This window comes from Hypanus sabinus, chromosome 29 (genome assembly GCF_030144855.1).
Source record: "Hypanus sabinus isolate sHypSab1 chromosome 29, sHypSab1.hap1, whole genome shotgun sequence".
Lineage (NCBI taxonomy): Eukaryota > Metazoa > Chordata > Chondrichthyes > Myliobatiformes > Dasyatidae > Hypanus > Hypanus sabinus.
Window position 1 is genome coordinate 13633251 of NC_082734.1, and position 20375 is coordinate 13653625.

The following is a 20375-nucleotide window of genomic DNA, read 5'->3' on the forward strand; positions in this document are numbered from 1 at the left end:
TTCTCCTTCTCCCCAGAGAGTAAAGCCCTAGCTCCCTTAACCTCTGATCATAATCCATACTCTCTAAACCAGGCAGCATCCTGGTAAATCTCCTCAGTACCCTTTCCAATGCTTCCACATCCTTCCTATAGTGAGGCGACCAGAACTGGACACAGTACTCCAAGTGTGGCCTAACCAGAGTTTCATAGAGCTGCATCATTATCAGCAAGAAGTTGGGGCAGTGGCATGGCAGTGCAGCGGTTAGCACAGCGCTTTACAGCGCCAGTGACACGGGTTCAATTCCTGCCGTGGTCTGTAAGGAGTTTGTACGCTCTCCCCGGGACTGTGCGGGTTCCCTCACTGGTTAGCAGGTTAATTGGTCCTGTCATTAGGCTGGTGTTAATAGATGTGTCATTGGGTGGTGCAGCTCGTTGGGTGGGAAGGGCCTGTTCTGCGCTGTAAATTTGAGAGAAATAGAAACCCAAGAGAAATAAAAATCCAGAATCAATAAAATTTGCTTTGAAAGGACCAACATGTATCAGGCTAAAGTGAGCAGTTTTCAGATTTCTGTAGAGTTGGACTGCTTCCTCGTCTGGACAGCTTGGACAGGCCAGGTCCACCTGCATACCAGCTGAGACAGGTTAAAAGCTTCGGAATTTCTCTAACAAGCAACCCTATGTCGGAGGCTGAGACACAGCTAAAGGTCCGGGAGCGGGTGTTCACGAGGCAGGTCGGAATTGAAAATTTGAAGTCACCTTGATGAAGCTCTGCCGTTATTTATGGCTCAAAGCCAAAGATTCGCCTCCTGCTGTGTGGTGAGAGGGTGAAGCCCTCTGCTCCTTCAGCACAGTATCGGGCACTGCCTGTACCCGCCACTCACAAAGGCCACTAGGCGGGCTCCTGTGAACTGAATCAAATTATAATTTCAAACAGTTCTACAATGTAATCCTTGTCTGGCACAGGCAACCGGCCTCTAATAGGAAAGGGGTGGAGAATGTTCCTGATGTGCAAGTCATTGTGACAGAACAGCATTAACATTTATAACAATGATTCTTATGAAATGGTTGGTACACAGATGTTTTAACTCTGTGTGTGTGTGTGTGTGTGTGTGTGTGTGTATGTATTTGCATGTGTATACATCTGGGTGTGTATCTACGTGTGTGAGTGTGTGAGTGTGAGTGTGAGTGTGTGTGTGTGTGTGTGTGTGTGTGTGAGTGTACATCCAGAGGAGGTTCACAAAGACGATTCCAGGAATGAAAGGGTTATCATACGAGGAACATTTGATGGCTCAGGGTCTGTACTCTCTGGAATTCAGAAGGATGGGGGGAGGATCTCATTAAAACCTTTTGAATGTTGAAAGGTCTGGACAGAGTAGATGTGGAAAGGATGTTTCCCATGGTGGGAGAGTCTAGGACAAGAGGGCACAGCCTCAGGATAGAGGGGCGCCCTTTCAAAACAGAGATGTGGAGAAATTTCTTTAGCCAAAGGGTGGTGAATTTGTAAAATTTCTTGCCACATGCAACTGTGGAGGCCAGGTCGTTGGGTGTATTTTAGGCAGAGTTTGAAAGGTTCTTGATTGGACATGGGATCAAAGGTTACAGGGAGAAGGCTGGGACCTGGGGTTGAGGAGGAGAAAAAGAAGGATCAGCCATGATTGAATCGTGGAGCAGACTCGATGGGCCAGATGGCCTAATTGTCCTATGTCTTATGGGATGGTACATGTGTTTGTCTCTGTGGACGGATGTATGTGTTTGTGTAGCGTGTGTGTTTTTTGTGATAAACACAAGAGATTCTGCAGATTTGCAAAACTTACACAAAATGCTGGAGGAACTCAGCAAGCCGGGCAGCACCACTGGCCTGAGCTGGACAACAGATTCTGCCTCACTTGCTGAGTCGCTCCTGCATTTCATGTGCATGTTTTTGTCTCTGTATAGGCAAGCGTGCGGTTTGTGTGTGCGTATGCGTGTAAAATATTTACTATATAAATATTACAGACAACCGCCATCATCGTCCTGGTCCATTGGAAAGTGCAAACAGGTACCTTGTATCATCCATGACAATGAGTGTTTGGTATATCATCAGTCAGAATACACACGATAATACCATGGCCCCCTAGCAGTTTATGCATTGTTCTGGAATAATAAATCAGCTGTTCAATGAAAATTACCTGATCATTTGGTTAGGTCACACTTGGAATATTGTGTTGGGTTCTGATTACCTCTGTTATGAATGCACCACAGCTCTGAGGGGCCGAAGGGTGCGGGGGAGCCCCCTCCTTTGTGAGAATCGCAAGAGCATTATTGGGTTGGGTCAGAGGACCCAGGAAATGAGAGAGAGAGACATGGCCATTGTCTCCTGGAGACAACATTTGTGGATTGGAGACTGTGCTACGTGAAAGCCCTCGGGCAAAGTGGGCTGGTTGAGAGAGGGATTGCATCATCCCAACCTGATTCGCATCTGAGACCCCGTGAGGAAGTATAAAAGAGGGTCTGGGGGAACAACCCCTTCAGACGCACCAGAAGAAACGCTAGCGATCCCATAATAGAGGGAAGCCATTTGAAGGAGGCCACGTGCGTTCGGTTCCCTTGCCTGGGGGCTGGTGGCTGGTACCATGGAAAACGACTTGGAACTAACAACGGGGAACCAACTCCCCCGACTCAACTGATTGGCCTCATAAAAGACCCGGGTAAGTTTAAAACCGTCTCTCTTAAACCCAAAGAGCTACAGCTTGAAAGGACAGTGACTTTTACCTTTCCATCGGACAATACACTATCCCCTAGACAAATGATAGAGCTATTGCTTAATTGATGATAATAATAATTAATTATTATTATACCTGCGTTTTTCAATTGAGTATTGACGACGTATTTTATCTGAATGTCTGTATTAATCTTATTTTTGTGCCCCTTTATAAATAAAGACTTTTAAAAATAGTACCATCAGACTTCAACGGGCCTCTCTATCTTTGCTGGTAAGTGAGCCAGCTACGGGGTTCGTAACACCTCGTTATAGGAACAATGTGGAAGTTTCAGAGAGGGTGTAGAAGATATTTACCAGGATGCTGCCTGGACTAAAGGGTAAGTTTTATGAAGATCAGTTGAGCAAGCTAGGGCTTTCCTTTTTGGAACAAAGGAGGATGAGAGGTGACTTGGATTATTTATTTATTTGGCAAAACTGCAGGGAGTAGACCCTTTCGAGCCATGCCATCCCAGCGACCCCATAACCCCGATTAACCCTAACCTAATCACGGGCAATTTACAATGTCCAATGAAGCTACCCGGTACGTCTCTCGACTGTGGGAGGAAACCGGAGCACCCGGATGAAAACCCTTGCATTCCACAGGAATCCCACAGTACAAAGACTCCTTACAAACTGGTGCCGGAATCGACCTCTGACCTCCGGAACGCCCTGGACCATAATAGCGCTGCGCTAATCGGTACGCCTTCGTGATGCTTTTGTTAAGAGGTGTACAAGATGATAAGAGGCATAGATAGAGTGGACAGCCGGAGAGTCTTTCTCAGGGCGGAAATGGCTAATACAAGGGCGCATAATTGTAAGGTGATTGGAGGAAAGTTTAGGGAGAATGTCAGAGGTAAATTCTTTGCACAGAGAGTGGTGGATGTGTGGAATGTCCTGCCAGGGGTGGTGGTAGAGGCAGATTTATTTGGGTTATTTAAGAAACTCTTGGGTATGTGGAAAATGGAAGGGGGGGTTACGTAGGAGGGAAGGGTTAGACTATTTAGAGTAGGTTAAAAGGTTAGCACATTGTGGGCCGAAGGGCCTGTACTTTGTTGTAATATTCTATCTGAACATGATTTTCTCGGTTTTCCCCCTTTCTCTGTGATGTCTGTTCTTACTGCTTGAACTGTAGATATTTTATAACTCACCCAACCGTGACAGGTTTCAGCCTCATCTTCTCTTGTTCTCCTGCCTTCATATAGCACCTACTGTTATCCCCGGGCATTCCAGAGCAGTTACTAACAACAAAATACCTGTCCAAAGTGTGGTCAAAGTGCTGTAAGGGGCTGGAACAATATCAGATCAATAATAATCAGCTAGACCTGAGCTTTCCATGCTTTGGACCAATATCATTAAGCAAGGAGTTGAAGACCCCCAGGCTGAGAACTGCCAAGTTAGGTAGATTGACCTAAAAGATCCCGAACATCAGCGAGTCTGAGGATTCTGGAAATCCAAAGCAACACACCACAGAGTGTTGGAGGGAACTCCTTCCCCATCTCTTTTTGTCCACTCTCCTCTCCTACCAGATTCTATCTTCTCTGGTCCATGACCTCACCCACCTGAGCGGCTTCACCTGTCACCTTCCAGCAAGCCTCCTTCCACCTCTTTAAAAGCTGGCATCTTCCCCACCCCACCATCCCCCGTTCTCAGTCCTGAAGAAGGGTCTCCGCCTGAAGCGCAAGCTATCGATCCACTTCCACAGATGCTGCCTGACTTGCTGAGCTCCTCTAGCATTTTGTGTGTGTGTTGACCTGAAAGATTAGTCTGTTCCTCTCACCACAGAAGCTGCCCGACCACCTGAACATTTCCTAGTTTTTTTATTCCAGTTACAAAATGCCGGAAACACTTGGCTGGTTGGAGGGCACCTGTGGATGGAGGAACGGTTAACGTATCAGATCATCGGAAGTGACAAAGCCCCATGTTAGTCTAAGAAGCAGAGAAGTTGGGTGTGGAGGTGCTGTAGATTTAACTGCCCCTTTATTCATCCTACCAGAGGGTTTCTCTTTATCCCACCCGTTGTCCCCAGCCGACTCCCAGCTTTTCTCAGTTCTGAAGGATCCCAAACCAGAAACATCAGACTGTTCCTTCTTCCATGGCTGCTGCTTGACCTGCTGGGTAAGTACCAGTATTTTCTGAGCAACACACACTTAATGCTGGAACTCAGCAGACCAGGCAGCATCTAGGAAAAGAGTACGTTTTGAGCCGAAACCCTTCGACTGTACTCTTTGTCTAGAAGGGCCAAAAGGCCTGTTTCTGCGCTGTAGTGTTCTATGGTTCCACGCTGCCTGGCCTGCTGAGTTCCTCCAGCAGTTTGGCGCGTGTTGCTCGGAGTTCCAGCATCTGCAGATTTTCTCTTGTTCCCTGCTTTCGTTCTGATTCCCAGCTCATGCAGTGTTTTGCCTTTGCAATATTATTTAATAATCTTAGTTAATGCAGGGACAGGCCCCTTTAGCCCACAATGCTGTGCTGAACCAATGAGGCTAATGGCACCATATCTGTTCTGTTAGAATGTGATCCACATCCCTCCGTTCTCTGCGTATTCATGTCCTGAAGAGACTCTTGCGTGTTTATATTGTGCCTGCCTCTGCCCCCAACCCTGGCAGAGAGCCCCAGGCACCCACCATTTTTGTGTTAAATTAATTTACCCCCCCTCATCTTATAAAGCATTCCCTCCAGTATTAGAAATTTTGACCCAGGGAAAAAGATACACTGCCTCTCATAATTCTATAAATTTCAAGCATGTTCTCCCCTCAGCCTCCACAGCTCTGGAGAAAACATTCCTAGTTTTTCCACCCTTTCCTTGTCACTAATCCAGGCAGTGTCCTGATGACACACACAAAGTGCTGGAGGAACCCAGCAGGCCAGGCAGTGTCTGTGGAGCAGAGTGAACAGTTGACTTTTTGGGCCGAGACCCTTCTTTAAGGTTCTTTATCAGGGTCTCAGCCCAAAGCGTCTGCCGTTTACTCTTTTCCGTAGATGCTTTTCCTGCCCTGCTGAGTTCCTCCAGCATTTTTGTGTGCGTGTTGCTCTGGATTTCCAGCATCTGCAGATCTTCTTGTGTTAGCATCCCGGTGAACCTCTTCTGCACTCTCTCTGCAGTCTCCCCATCCTTCCTGTAATGGGATGACCAGAGCTGAATGCACGGGGGCCTGGAAGCAAGAATAAGCAGGTGAGAAGGGGTAGAGGGAAACCAGAATGGGGAATGGAGAAAGAGAGAAGTTCTTCTTCTTTCCTTTCCTTCTCCAGGCAGGCATGGGAACTGTACTTCCCTCAATGTTTTTATATCAACTCTAGGATGAATATTAGTGCAGAATACTCAAAGCATTTCTTTAGCATAGTCACCTGAGAAGATGGTATGTTTTAGTCCCCTTTCAAAAGGTGGTTTCTCCAACTGGGTCATAAACGCAAGAGACTTGCAGATGCTGGGTCTCACGAGCAACACACACACACAGAAAGCTGAGGGAACCCTGGCAGTATCCCTGGAGGAGAATAAACAGGGGACTTTTCAGACCAAGGCCCTTCGTTAGGGCTCTTTAACAGGGACTCAGCCTAACATGCTGTCTGTTTATTCTTTTCCACCGGCGGCCAGAGGCAAGAATAAGCAGGTGAGAAGGGGGTAGAGGGAAACCTTCTGTTCCTCCCACCCACTAGCTCGTTAACCTACCAACCTGCACAAAACTGGAGCACCCAGGGGTGACCCACGTGGTCGCAGGGAGTTGTGCGGACAGCCCAGCGCAACTGTAGATGTGACCTTCCCACTATTCAGGACACTTACAAAGACAGGTGTGAAAAAAGGGCCCGAAGGTTCATTGGGGAACCGAGTCACCCCAACCACAAACTGTTGCAGCTGCTACCATCGGGGAAACGGTACCGCAGCATAAAAGCCAAGACCAACAGGCTCTGGGACAGCTTCTTCCACCAGGCCATCGGACTGATGAACTCACGCTGATACAGTTGTACTTCTATGCCACACTGACTGTACATACTATTTACTGTATTATAAATTGCTATAAACTGCACATTGCACATTTAAACGGAGACGTATCGTAAAGATTTTTACTCCTCATGTACACGAGGGATGTAAGTAATAAAGTCAATTCAATTCAATTCCCACCAGCCCATCAATTCACTCTGATTCTCCTCCTGCTCCCCTTTCTTCCATGGTTCATTCTATCAAATTCCTCTTTCTTCAGCTCTTTAGCTCTTCCAGTTTCTCACATCAAACCCCCTCCCCTCCTACCCAGCCACCTTCCCCCACTCAGCTTTCACCTACTCCTCTCCTCCTTTCAACCTTCTCACCTTGGCTCTTCGCAGCCCGGCTGAAGACACCGGACTGTCCGTCCCTCTCCTGACCAGACGCCGAGTCCCTCCCTCCGACAGCGCGGCGCTCCCTCAGTCCTGCACTGGACTGCGGGCAGAGATGGTTGCGCTCTGGTGGAGTCTTTGAACCTCCACCCACCTCACAGGAAGCGTGGGGTGGGGGGGTTGATTAAAAACTCTGGCGTTGGCTGCGACTCGTGGTACCACAGGGCAGTTTAGTCCGAGCTGTGTATTACTTCAGTTCTTGCCACTTGACTATGCATTCAGAAGATTCAGCCGGGAGAATTAAAAGACCACAACATGGTGTTTTATTGGTATTTATTGCCAGCAAAAACCATCACTCTCTAGAAATCGATCATTGGTTTTAATCAGTCTCAACGCTGGAGTTCATGGTGAGTGGTCACAATGGAAATCAGCTCTGTTTGACTCACGAAATGGAAGGTGCAGCTGGAATAAAATGTGCGGAAACGATAACGATTCGTGCGTCACATCGATAATCGGGTTACCCCTCAATACAACCCCCTCACCTCCTCCTCCTCCTCCCCGGCCCAACTTCCATCGCTCGGCCCACCCCGTTCCCATGGAAACCAGTCACTCTTGGCGCCCTCAGTCCAGTGGAGTCAGCGGCCCTGATCTCTCTCAGGACCACCGAGAGGACTGGAGGGGGTGTGGGGGAGATCCTTATCGAGTTCCCTGTACATGGATTGGGAAATGAGCCGTGGGATCTCTGATCTTTAAATTCACAGAGCAAGGCAACTCAAGATTCTGGAGTAAATTGACCTAACTGTGAGTCCCCTGATAAACACAGACTCAATCAGCCAAACAACCACTCTTAGCATCATATAGAGAGTCCTACACAAAGAAACAGGCCCTTCTGCCCACTATGTACTGACCCCCTTGAGCACTCATTTGCACTAATCTTACATTAATTCCATTTTATTTTATTTCACCTCTTACACTAGGCTGACCTGGCTCACTGTGGGAGAATCCAGAGGGTGCCCACACTGTCACAGGGAGGAGATGCAAATGCAACAGACAACACTGGAGATCAGAGACTAAATCACTCTTCAGAGACCTAGATGTGATCCTCTACCCCCACATGGCTGGGATACACCATCCAGCATCTTCTGATTTAATCCCAACCTAATCCCAGGTTGAATTTACAGTGACCAATTAACCTACCGGTTTTGGACTGCAGGAGGAAACTGAGGCACCCATTGGGGAATGTACAAACTCCATGCAGTGGTGGGAATTGAACCTAGGTCACCTGTACTGTAAACCGTTGTGCTACGCTACTGTGCTTCCTGGTGAGGGAACTGTGATGTAGATGGGGTAATGGACAGATTAACTTCCCCTCCAGCCGTCCAACGAGAGGACAGAGGGGCAGCTTTGTGCGGGGAAGGGTGTCGTTCCATTGCCTGGCTCCCATAATGGCTCCATCCAACTCACCTTCTCTCATATTCCTCTGCATCACCCGTCAGCTCCTCCTGTTCCTCCCACCCACTAGCTCGTCAACCTACCAACCCGCACGTCACTGGAAGAAACTGGAGCACCCAGGGGTGACCCACGTGGGCGCAGGGAGAATGTGCAAACTCCACCCAGACAGTGCCCAAGATCGGGATTGAACCTGCGTCTCCTGAGGCTGCGAGGCAGCAATGCCGGCGGTACCTGCTGTGCCAGCTTGCTGTCCCTGTTTGACAGAAACTGGGAAGGCAGGGGCTGAACAGCAACTAAGTCCCACAGAATTGTTGTGGGACAAAGTGCCTGGATCCCTGGCCCGATAAAGTGCCTGAATCCTTGGTCGAGCAAAGTGCCTGGATCCCTGGTCCCATAAAATGCCTGAATCCCTGGTCGAGCAAAGTGCCTGGATCCCTGGTCCCATAAAATGCCTGAATCCCTGGTCGAGCAAAGTGCCTGGATCCCTGGTCCCATAAAATGCCTGAATCCCTGGTCGAGCAAAGTGCCTGGATCCCTGGTCCCATAAAATGCCTGAATCCCTGGTCGAGCAAAGTGCCTGGATCCCTGGTCCCATAAAATGCCTGAATCCCTGGTCGAGCAAAGTGCCTGGATCCCTGGTCCCATAAAATGCCTGAATCCCTGGTCGAGCAAAGTGCCTGGATCGTTGTGAATCCCTGGTCCCATCAGACAATAAGAAAAGCAATTGCTTCAAAGTCCCAGTGAGCTGCAGCAGGACTAGCTCAGGGCAGCTGGTGACCCCAGGCCCAAGTCCCCCCTTGGCCATGGAACAGAATTGAGACGGATTTTATTGGGAACATCCAGGGGAAGGAGGGAAGATAAATAAACCTAAGAGAATTGGAATTTTGACTAGGTGGCTGGAAGGGGGGAGCGAGGCAATAAACAGTTGATTAAACTGGTGAGGCCTGTTGTCCCAGGAAGGTCATTCGACAGGACAATATGGTCTGAACCCCCCCACCCCCCTAAAATGGAATACAGACACCCAAGACTGCAGATGCCAGAATCTAGAGCGCAAAAAAACTGCAGAAGGAACTCAGCAGACCAGGCAGCATCTGTGGAGGGGAAAGGGGAATGGGCAATGAACGTTTCAGGTCGAGACCATTTATGAGAGATAGAGGGGGAGTTGGGCAGTAAGGGGAAGGGGGGGGTGGATTCAGATCAGGAGGGTGAGATGCAGATGGAGGAAGGAAGAGTGGATATAGTGACAGAGGCTGGGAGGTAACAGGGGGCTGAAATGATGGAATCTGATCGGGAAGGGAAATGGAGTATGGAAGCAAGGAAGGGAGATGGGAACAGTGCAGGACCAAAGGGAGGAGTGGTTAGGCGATAGACAAATGCAACAGAGGGTGGAGAGGAAACAGGCAGGGTGATAGGGCCTTGGGTGAGTGAATTGGAGATATTGTAGAGGAAATTATTTTATACCATGTGGCCTGGTATCTGAAATCAGGGCTGACTCCCTCTGGTCAAACCCCCAACCTGAATGTAATAACGAGAAACAACTGCTGAAGAATGAAACTCTCTATCACCAGAAAGTCAAAATAAAAGAAACGGAAAACCTCAGCAAGCCAGGCAGCATCTGCAGAGAGAGGAATCTTTAACGTTACACGGTTCGGGACCCTTAACCACTCAATCGGTTCTGATGAAGGGTCCTAGGGTTTGAACTTTTCTCTTTCCGTGGGAAATGCTGCTATTGTGTTTCACTCCCGTGGAGGGAGAAGAAATAGACTTTCAGCCGCAGGATGTTAAAGAAGTGTAGTGCTACGCAAGCAGATTTCCTGATTCTGCTAAGATTTTGGCAGATTTAGGGGTGGTCTGATTTCGGTTTGATTCAGGGATTCAATGGGGTAAATGGATGGAAACTATTTCTCCTTGACCAGAATCCTTGGAATGGGGTCATTCAACTGTGGAAGGGCTTCATCTATTGACAAATAGAAACCAGCAGATCCTCATCCCTGAATCTGCAGGAGGCCAGAGAGGGCAGACTGAAAGTTTCACGGTGCCGGGATATGCACATCACTCTTTGACAACGAGGACCAGGGCAGGGAGATTAAGACACCTTTCCAACACCATCTCACGTCTGGACTGGTGAGGAAGCATGGTCCAATGTTTCCAGGCACCTTAGAGTTGAAACGAACCCTCCACCGGGAAACAAAGTAGATTCTGCCTTAATTAAGTAGAATTTATTTGCCTTGGGGCCTATTCGGAGGAGCTGGCAGGAGCAAAATGGTTAAAGATATGGATAAAGCCATTCTCACACCCCCTTCCCTAGCCTATAGCTTTGTGTTATATACAGTATAATCCTTTTTTAAACCATAACCTGTAAAGTCTATTACAATACACAACTCACAAATCACATATTCTCCCCACAATTAATTTTGTGTCGATTTGCAGTTTTAAAAGTCCTGCTGATGGAGCCAGTCTTTCAGACCTTCAGATCCCAACCTGCCTGCTGCTTCAGGAGTCGATGATCTGCCCAGACCAGGTCTCGTGCTTAGTTCCCGGGGCCAGGTGGGTGATGACCACCTCGACAGCCTGGAACTTTATGTTCTTGGGCGGGACGGCGCACACCTTGTACGTGACTTCGTCTCCTTCCACCGGCACGTACTCCCCCTCGATGCTGAGGACAGAAAAGCGGGAAAAGTTAGGGTCAGCGAGTTCAGCCCTGAGATAATCAGCGGGGGAGCTGGGTTACTCAAAGCCAGATGAATCCTGATGCGAAATCAAGAACTTAGAAGCAGTGATGGTCCACCTGGACCTTCAAGCCTACCTCACTCGTTCCTCCTCGTTAGAAAGGAGGTGGAGGAAGATCATCTGACCCAAGGAATTTCCCATCTCCTCCTTCCACTGATAACCCTTCTCCCTCTCAGCCCTCTCCAGCGCTGACAGCCTCAAGAAAGCGGCATCTATCAAGGACCCCCACCATCGTGCCCCCTTTTTGCTACTACCATTAGGCAGGGGGTGCAGGTGTTGGCGCGTGGCCAAGTGATTAAGGCGTTCGTCTAGTGATCTGAAGGTCGCTAGTTCGAGCCTTGGCTGAGGCTGTGTGTGTGTCCTTGAGCAAGGCACCTAACCACACATTGCTCTGCGACGACACCGGTGCCAAGCTGTATGGGTCCTAATGCCCTTCCCTTGGACAACATTGGGGTGTGGCGAGGGGAGACTTGCAGTTTGGGCAACTGCCGGTCTTCCACAAAAAAAAAACTTGCCCAGGCTTGCGCCCTGGAAACTTTCCAAGGTGCAAATCCATGGTCTATCAAGACTAACGGGGGCCTACACGCTACCTACAGGGGGTGCAGAAACCTGAAGTCCCACACCACCAACTTCAGACACCGCTGCTTCCCTACAACCAGAGGGTTCTTGAACCAACCTGTTCTGGACAATCCTAATGAAGGGTCTTGGCCCAAAATGGCGACTATGTTCTTTTACATGGATGCTGCTGAGTTCCTCCAGCATCTCGTGTGTGTTGCTTTGGCATGCCATTGAAGATGAACAGTGGGGAGCATTCTGACTGGTTCCATCACAGCCTGGTGTGGGAACTCCAATGCGAGAGGCTAGGGAGTGGGATGGACTCAGCAAGTTCCAGCGTGGGCAGAGTTTTCTCCACCACGGGGGACATTTTCAAGAGGTGATTCCTCAGGAAGGCGGATAAGGGCACACACTTGTTCTGACCAGACCAGGCCCTCTTTTCAATGCTGTCATCAGGCAGGAGGTAAGGAGCCTGTGGACTAACAGCTCGAAGCTTCAACAGAAACTTCTTCCGCACTGCCAACAGGTTCCTGAACTCACGTGAATATCCCTAACACTGTCTTGGAGACTTGTCTTTTTCTCCCTCTCACTAGTTTGTTATATCTATTTTGTTGCTTATTTTGTGCACAATTGATATATATATATTAATCTAAGTTTATGTTAACACATGCTTGTCCTCCTCTTCGCCTGTGCTGCTGCTGCAAAAAGCTAATCTTCATTGCATTTGCGCCTTGGGTACGTCTGCCGGTGGAAGCAACAAATTTGCACTTGAACCTCCCTGCTCCCACCCGCCGTGCATCGGCCCGCGATCGCTCTGCCTTGAGGATGCCTTCTCATTCTGAAGAGACGCTGTGACCACTCACTCGGAGATGTGCACGAAGATGTCCTCCTTCCCGTCCGAGGGGGTGATGAACCCGTGACCCTGTGACCTGGAGAAGCACTTACACCTGCCCTTGGAGATGGGGCCAAGGGTTGCCCGGGCGGAGCTGGAAGGGGAGAAACAGGGTGGTGAACTCAGACAAGGACTCAGAACAATGCCATCCAGATCACTGAGAGACAAACGTACAGATGAAGGTTACAGTTGACCACAGCTGAGCAGGCCATTCGGCCCAACGGACCAATGCTTGCTCCTTCGATGATCAATCCAATAATTCCCTCTTCCCTGCACGTTCCCCGGATAGGCAACATCTTGCCCTTCCAAGTACTTTCCCATTTGCCTTCTGAGGGAAGTTGATAAAGGTGTGAGCAGGACTCAGATATAGTCCGTGAAAGTGGAGTCGTAGGCGGACAGGGGGTTGAAGAAGGCTGTTGGCATGTTGGCCCTCACTGTGTATAGAACTAGGATGTTATGTTGCAGATGTACAATATGGGGGTGAGGCTCCATGTGGAATATTGTGTCCAGTTTTGGTCACCTTGCTTTAGGAAAGGTGGAGAATGTAAAGATTTACAAGGATGTTGTCAGGACTAAAGGAACTAAGTTATAGTTAAGCATGATTACAGCCTATTTATTGGAGAATAGGAGGTTGATCTTATACAGTACTGTGCAAAAAAAAACTTTGATTTATATAGATAAATAGAGTGCCGGAGACTTTTGCACAGTACTGAATTTGTTAACATGGAGCAGAGAGCGGGCTTGTAAATCTGGTGGGAGCAAAGGATCTTGGGAATGGTGATGGTGGCACTACGGGAGGGGCATGAGACAGGGGCGGTGGTTTGGGGGTGCAGGTGCAGACACACCCAGCCCTGAGACACCAGGCAAGGTCATTCGATTCCAAACAATTGGTTTATTGATCGTTACAGAATGTCTTTCTGGTGCTTCCCTCTCCCTTCCCCTTTTCCCAACCATGATTCCCCTCTCCCTGCCCCCTTCCCACTCTCAGTCCACCAATAAGACCCGTATCAGAATCAGGTTTATCATCACTCATATATGTTATGAAATTTTATTTTTGTTCGGAATCAACAAAGTCTTAGGCACAAAGATATAGCCAGGGTACAGACAGGGTGAATGCAGGGTGGAGAATCAGGAACTAGAAGGCACAGGTTTAATGTGAGAGTGAAAAGGTTTGATAGAAAGCTGAGCAGGTATTTTTTTACCAGTGGGTGAACAGTTTATGAGGCACCAGAGGAAATGGTGTGAAGAGGTACATGGATAGGAGAGGTTTTGAGGGATATGTGCCAAACGTGGGCAAATGGACTGTTAGATAGAGAGATATGGGAGGGAAAGGGGAGAAGGGGAAGAGAAGGGACCAAGGAGAAAGAAGGGATGGGGAGAGAGATCAAGCACTCAGTGAGGTCACTATCTGAGCTCTGAGTTCATTCTGCCTCTGTGTTGACGAGGGGTGGGGACAGATCGACAGTGTTAATGGCCCAGCCTCCACAACTCCGGCGGGTCAATCCTTCAATAGAAGGAGTCACTCCTCTGTCCATCTGAGGTGAATCTACCAGCTCTAGAAACCCCCACAGTGGGTGACATCCTCGAAGCATCGACCCCCCTGCCCCCGTAAGACAGCATAGAATCTAGTGCTTCGATAAGATCGATACCAATCCTTCGCCAGAGAGTCCTAAATAAAGAGGCTCAAGTGTATGCAGACCTCCAGATGTGGAGTAAGACTGCATGGAATAGGCCAATCAGCCCACACTGTCTGTGCTAGCCACTGTGGACTTAACTACACTAATACACTGCAGCGGTACAAAACTTGGTTCGGGCCTCATTTGGACCATTTCGAGCATTTCTGGCCTCCACATTACGGGGTGGGGGGGGAGTGGAGGGTTTGGAAGAGCTTGGATGAAGTTCACCAGGATGTTGTCTGGATTAGAGAGCATTAGCAACCAGGGAAAATTGGACAAATATTAACTGTTCTCATTGGAGGTTATGGGGAGACCTGACAGAACTACATAGATACTTCTGCATGAATGCACCTGCAACAATTTACTGGTGCCATGGTAGCGTAGCGGTTAGCACAATGGTCTACCGTGCAGGTGACCCAGGTTCAATTCCCACCCGTTTGTTCCCTCCCAGTCAGTCACTTCCCACCAGCCAGCTTCCAGGTCATTGAAAATTGATTAGGGTGGCATTAAATTGGGGGATTGCTGGGTGGCATGGCTCAAAGGGCCAGAAGGGTCTTAAACCAACAAACCATAAGTCTTCGGGATGTGGGAGGAAACCGGAGCACCCGGAGGAAAAGTGCAAACTCCACGCGGATTTGATGATCTGTTTGAACCGAACCCCTCCAGGATCTGGTGAGAATGTGGTTACTATTAATCTCGCACTCAATCATATGGAGGAGCTGACAGAGCGGGAATACTTACGCAGAGTAGGTACGGGTGCGCTTGGTGGGGAGAGGGCTGGGCAGGTCCCCCAGGAGAGAGTTGTTACGCTCCCAAGTTTTGGGACTGTCACGGCAGTAGAGTAAAGGAGGGGACACCTGTGCTCGAGGCAAGTGAGGTGGCTGTGAGGGTGATGTCTCGCTCTGCTCTGACGACATGGTGCTTTAAGCGGATTTCTGTCTGTAAAACAAAAGGAGACGGTGTTAGGATCCCACTTGATCTGCTTTCTCTCTCCTTGCTTGTCCTGCAGACAACTTCCTTGTACTGCTCTCCCAGAGGTGACCGCCAGAGGGCGCGATTGTCCCAGTTCCTGCTCTGTCAGAAAACCGCAGATGCTGGAAACCGAAATAAACTGTTAGAAATAACTCATCAAAAAATAAAAACATAGTATATCAGTGCATGAACATTGAGCCTGCTCCACCATGCAATAAGATCAAGGCTGATCTGACTGTGGACTCAGCTCCATCTGCTGACTTTTCCCCATAAACTTTAATTCCCTTTCACTGTGTCTTTGATCTATTTAATGAGGTAGCTCTGCTGCATCCCGGGGCAGGGAATTCCACACTTTCCCGAGTCTGTAGGAACGGCAAAGCAGTTCCTCCTCCTCTCCTTCCTAAACCTACTCCCCCGAATCTTGAGGCTGCGTCCCCAAGTTCTGATCTAAGTAAGCAGAACTATTGAAAGTTGGCGACCCCAAACAGTAACTGTTTTGTTATTTCTACAGATGCTCCCTGACCTGCTGCGCGTTTCCAATATTCTTTGCTTTTATTCACTGTGGCCCCGGGTTTGCTATCGTGCCGTGTTTTTGAAGGTCTTGAGGTCCAACAACAGCTGACATTCAATTATGTAAAATGTTTATCATTATATCAACAAACCACTCATGGGGAAGCATGGGTAACCATTATTGGCCGGTGTGCACATGATCTCTTTCCATGAATCAGAATCAAGTTTATTATCACTGACATATGCCCTGAACTTTGTTGTTTTGTGGTAGCAGATGTAACAAGTTACTATGAGTTACAATAAAAATAGATGGAGACAGATAGAGATAAATAGATCAATATACTCTGTAGAAGTTTGTCGACGTTTCAGAGGTTCTGCCGAAACTTTGCAGACTCCTAAGGAAGTAGAGAAGCTGACTGCTGTGCTTTCTTCCTAATCGCACTTTCCCAGAGAAACGGAATCAAAAACCAGAGGGCATGGGTTAAAGGTGAGAGGGGAAAGATTTAGAAGAGGCTTGAAGAGCAACTTCTTCACACAAAGGGTGGTCCACGTATGGAACAAGCTGCTGGTGGAAGTGGTTGAGGCAGGTGCAATAACAACACTTAAAGACACTTGGACATGGACATGGGGAGGAAAGGTGTGGAGGGATGTGAGACAAACAGGATTGGTTGGGGTGGGTGTCGCGCTCAGCACGGACGTTAGAGTTAGGCTGAAGGGCCTGTTGCCGTGTTGTATGTCCCAAAGACTCTATGGCAAGATTCACAACTTCAGATCTGGCAAACGAGGTGAGCGGGGCAGACAGCGCTAGCTATGTGTCCGTGAGGTTGAGACCCTTCAAGTTCTCATCAAGCCCACACTGTCTTCCAAACCCCAGAAGCGAGAGGAATCAGTTCTCCCATGCTCAGAATCTGTAAAATATGTTGGTGATAATCTCCAGTTATTTCAGGAGTTAGCTCTGGCTGGGTCAATTCCCAGAAGTTTCATTCTTGGCTTCCTGCCTCTAATAATTTGTTTTCTCATTTTCAACATTCTTACATGGAGGATTGGCTGCTGAATCTTGAAGAAGCATTCCAGGCCTCTCCTCGATGTTCTTATTGTCCCAACGCCGACCTTCCCTCAAGAATGCATTACAGTGGAGGAGAGTGAGACCAAGCAAGGGGTAGGGGACAGGGACACGATAACCTAGCGGTTAGCACAACGGTTTGCAGTTCAACTCCCGCTGCTGCCTGTAAGGAGTTTGCACGTACTCCCTGTATCTGTGTGCTCCAATTTCCTACCGCAGTCCAAAGATGGACCAGTTGGTGGGTTCATTGGTCATTGTGATTAAGCTCAGATTAAATTGGGGATTTCTGAGCAGGACAGTTCAAAGGGTCGGAAGGGCTGTATCTCTAAATAAATGTACCTGTACTGAGGATGAAATGTAAGATGCAAGAGATGTTAAATGTTAAGTATTCTCAAAGCACAGAGAGAGAGAGAGAGAGAGAGAGTAAGTGTAGAAAAAAGAAAAAAAGACATGAAAGGATGCAGTGAGGAATAGAAAGGGAGGGAGAGTAAGAGAGAGAAAAGAGAGAGATAGAGAGAGAAAGTCAGAAAAGTCACCTGATAAAATGAGACACAATGTGTGTACGTATGGGAGAGAGAGAGAGAATCAGTGAGACACAAAGATGAACATATCAGAGACTGTTATAAATGCAGAGAGGTAAAATATTAAAGAGAGAGCCCAGAGAACAGAACAAAGTGACAGAAATGAGAAGGGAGAGTGAGAAACAGTGAGAAAGAACAAAAGGATGACTGTGATCCAGCTGGTGAAGTGAGGCCCGATTTCTCTCAAGGCTGCGTCTGTTTATTCAAATGTATGCTGCAGAAGAAATTCTCCGGCCCTCCTCCGTCTACGGACCGATCAACCTTGGCTGCGGCAAATGCCTTCAACCCCTGAGGATCTGCGTGGAGGTGACACTGAGCAGCTGTAGGGAGACAAACGGCTGCAGAGATCACCAGCCGAATGTCTAGGTAGACAGGGGTACAGAGAGAGAGGCGTGCAGAGAAACAGACAGACAGACAGAGAGATGCAATTGTCATTAGGGATAGATGGTACACCGGGCAGACATAGATGGACAAACTGACAGCTAGATGGATGGATTGTGGAAGCAGGTTGATAGATACTAGGATATACAGACAAAAAAACGGACACAAGCGAGAGAATCTGGCAAATGTTCAGACATTCATGTCGACTGAAAACTGTAGGGACAGATAAACATGAGAAAAGACTGCAGATGCTGGAAATCCAAAGCAGCACACACAAAATGACGGAGGAACCCGGCAGGTAGAGACGCCACAGAACAAACCGACAGAAATGTAACTGGAGATACAGGAAGGGGGGGCAAAGGACAGAGTCGGCAAATACAGGGGTAGGCGCAGACAAGGAAATAAATGCAGATAAGCAGGGGGTGATGCCCAGATTCCGATTTATTTATCACATCTGCATCGTAAACCTACGGTAAAACGCGTCCTTTGCGTTAACAACCAACACGCCCGGGGATGGACTGGGGGCAAGTGTCGCCCCCACGTTCTGGCGCCAGCAGCATCCAGTGTGACACAACACACGGAGCAACAACAGAAACAAAACAAGACCCCTAGTCGCTTCCCCAGACCCGAGCTGGATCTAAATCCATTAATCGAAGGGGGACGGGGGGGGGGGTAGACAGAGGTTCACAGAACATTAAACTTTGGTGAAAATATCAAATCAGCCGGCAAATGTGATGGGCTCTTGATGGGTGTGGTTGGCCAAAGGGCCCATTTCTGTCTTGTGCAACTCCATTGACAGCAAGGTCCCACAGTGCAGAGAAGTGGCAACGAGCAGGTTATCCACTTAGAAACAAGCTTAATATCAACGGCATATGTCATGAAATTTGTTACCTTTCTGGCAGCAGTACAATGCAAAACGTAATAATAGAGAAAAATAACCAGTGACTTACAGTGTGTGTATACACACACACACACACACACACACACACACGCACACACACACACACACACACACACACACACACACACACACACACACACACACACACCCTCACCCCAGGACAGGTGCCAGTCCTTGGGCCCGGACTCTCACTCTTGCCCACATTAAGTAGCAGTGACAGAGAGAAGTGCACAACACAGGCATTTAGGTAGAGAGGAAGAGGGATTTTTAGAGAAGCAAGTCTGGAAAGGTTTATAAAGAGACTGCAGAAAGACAGACAGAAGGAGAGAGATGGAAATGAGGTAGGAGAGAGAGAGGAGATAGGGAGAGGGGAGGGGGAGAAGGGGAGGAAGAGGGAGAAAGAAAGGTATATAGAGATATCAAAATCCGATTTTAACGTGTCTATAGTATGACAAGGTTAGGTATCTAGTCATGGTCACTAAATCTCGTCTTTAAAGAAACCTTTGCTCCTTTTGGGTGTCTGGAGTGCCTGCCTTGTTCAGGTCATCGGCCTCTTGGTCTCAGAGACCTGAGTGAATGTTCGGGGGTCATTCACTGCTTGTGGCACCGAAACCGCAGTTTGTAAATGTTCCATCTTGAATCCCCCACCTCCACAAGATGTTCTGTGGGTCACAACCTCCCTGAGCTCACGCCGCCGTACACCAATGTCCCCAGCCCCCAGGACACAGACTTCTCTGAAGACTGTACAGGGTGGAGCCGAAAGATTACTTCCTTTGATTAGAAGATCTGAAACTAAGACTCTTTAAAATTATGTTTCCATTGTAAATACTGTACGTGTGGGCATTTATGTATTTATATGTATTTTATTCCTTATCTATTTTACCCTCTACCTTCATACTTTACAGATTATTCTTTATAATCGTTGAGTGCTCTTCCGTGTTGCATGTCACAACATTTCATCTTTATAATTGTTGAATGTTGTTTTTTTGTTGCATGTCACATGACCTGACCAATACACCGTGGAAAATCCCTAATATATGCGAATGCATATGGTGAATAAAGTTGATACTTAATCCATAAAAAGCATAAACTTTTAAAAAGTTCAATAAATTTTGAGTAAAACAGACTCAGGAGATTCTGCAGATGTGCAGGAAAAGAAAAAGCTGCAGAGAGTTTGTAAACCCAGCCCACTCCATCACGGGCACTCGCCTCTCTGGCCTCGAGGGCATCTTCAAAAGGCGATGCCTCAAAAAGGCAGCATCCACCGTTCAGGACCCCCATCACCCAGGACAGGGCCTTTTCTCATAGTTACCATCAGGAAGGAGGTACAGGAGCCTGAAGGTACACACTCAGTGTTTTAGGAACAGCTTCTTCCCAACTGCTGCAAGATTTCTGAACGGACTTTGAACCCAAGCACACTATAATTCTCCTTTCTTTTTGCACTAACTTAATGTAATTTTAATTATGTATTGCAATGTACTGTTGCCACAAAACAACATAATACAGGATGTAGGCTGGTGACATTAGACTTCATTCTGCTCCTGACTCCGTGGCTCTGTGGCTCTTGCTGGTTGTGACAGGGTTTCCAGTTACTTTGGCATCGATGCCAGATCCCTGTTCGTCAGCCAAGACCGACTCC

The 20375-nt window shown here is 48.1% G+C and overlaps 2 protein-coding genes across 7 annotated transcripts in view; both read right to left on the reverse strand.

The window, feature by feature from the left end:
- The window catches only part of LOC132383020 (general transcription factor II-I repeat domain-containing protein 2A-like), a 266610-nt gene that overhangs the window by 138748 nt on the left and 107487 nt on the right, over nt 1-20375 (reverse strand). The window lies entirely within an intron of this gene.
- The window catches only part of csdc2a (cold shock domain containing C2, RNA binding a), a 58827-nt gene continuing 45799 nt past the window's right edge, over nt 7348-20375 (reverse strand). For 2 of the 6 annotated variants that reach the window (XM_059953700.1, XM_059953704.1), the window contains exons 2-4: nt 15070-15267; nt 12624-12746; nt 10684-11131 (exon numbers count right to left, since the gene is read on the reverse strand). In XM_059953700.1, coding sequence (XP_059809683.1) covers nt 10969-11131; nt 12624-12746; nt 15070-15245 — 462 coding nt within the window. In that variant the 5' untranslated portion in view covers nt 15246-15267 and the 3' untranslated portion in view covers nt 10684-10968. Of the gene's footprint in view, nt 7486-10683; nt 11132-12623; nt 12747-15069; nt 15268-15823; nt 16048-20375 lie in introns of those variants that run through there. The other 4 variants (XR_009508524.1, XM_059953702.1, XM_059953701.1 and 1 more) reach the window with 4 other exon arrangements.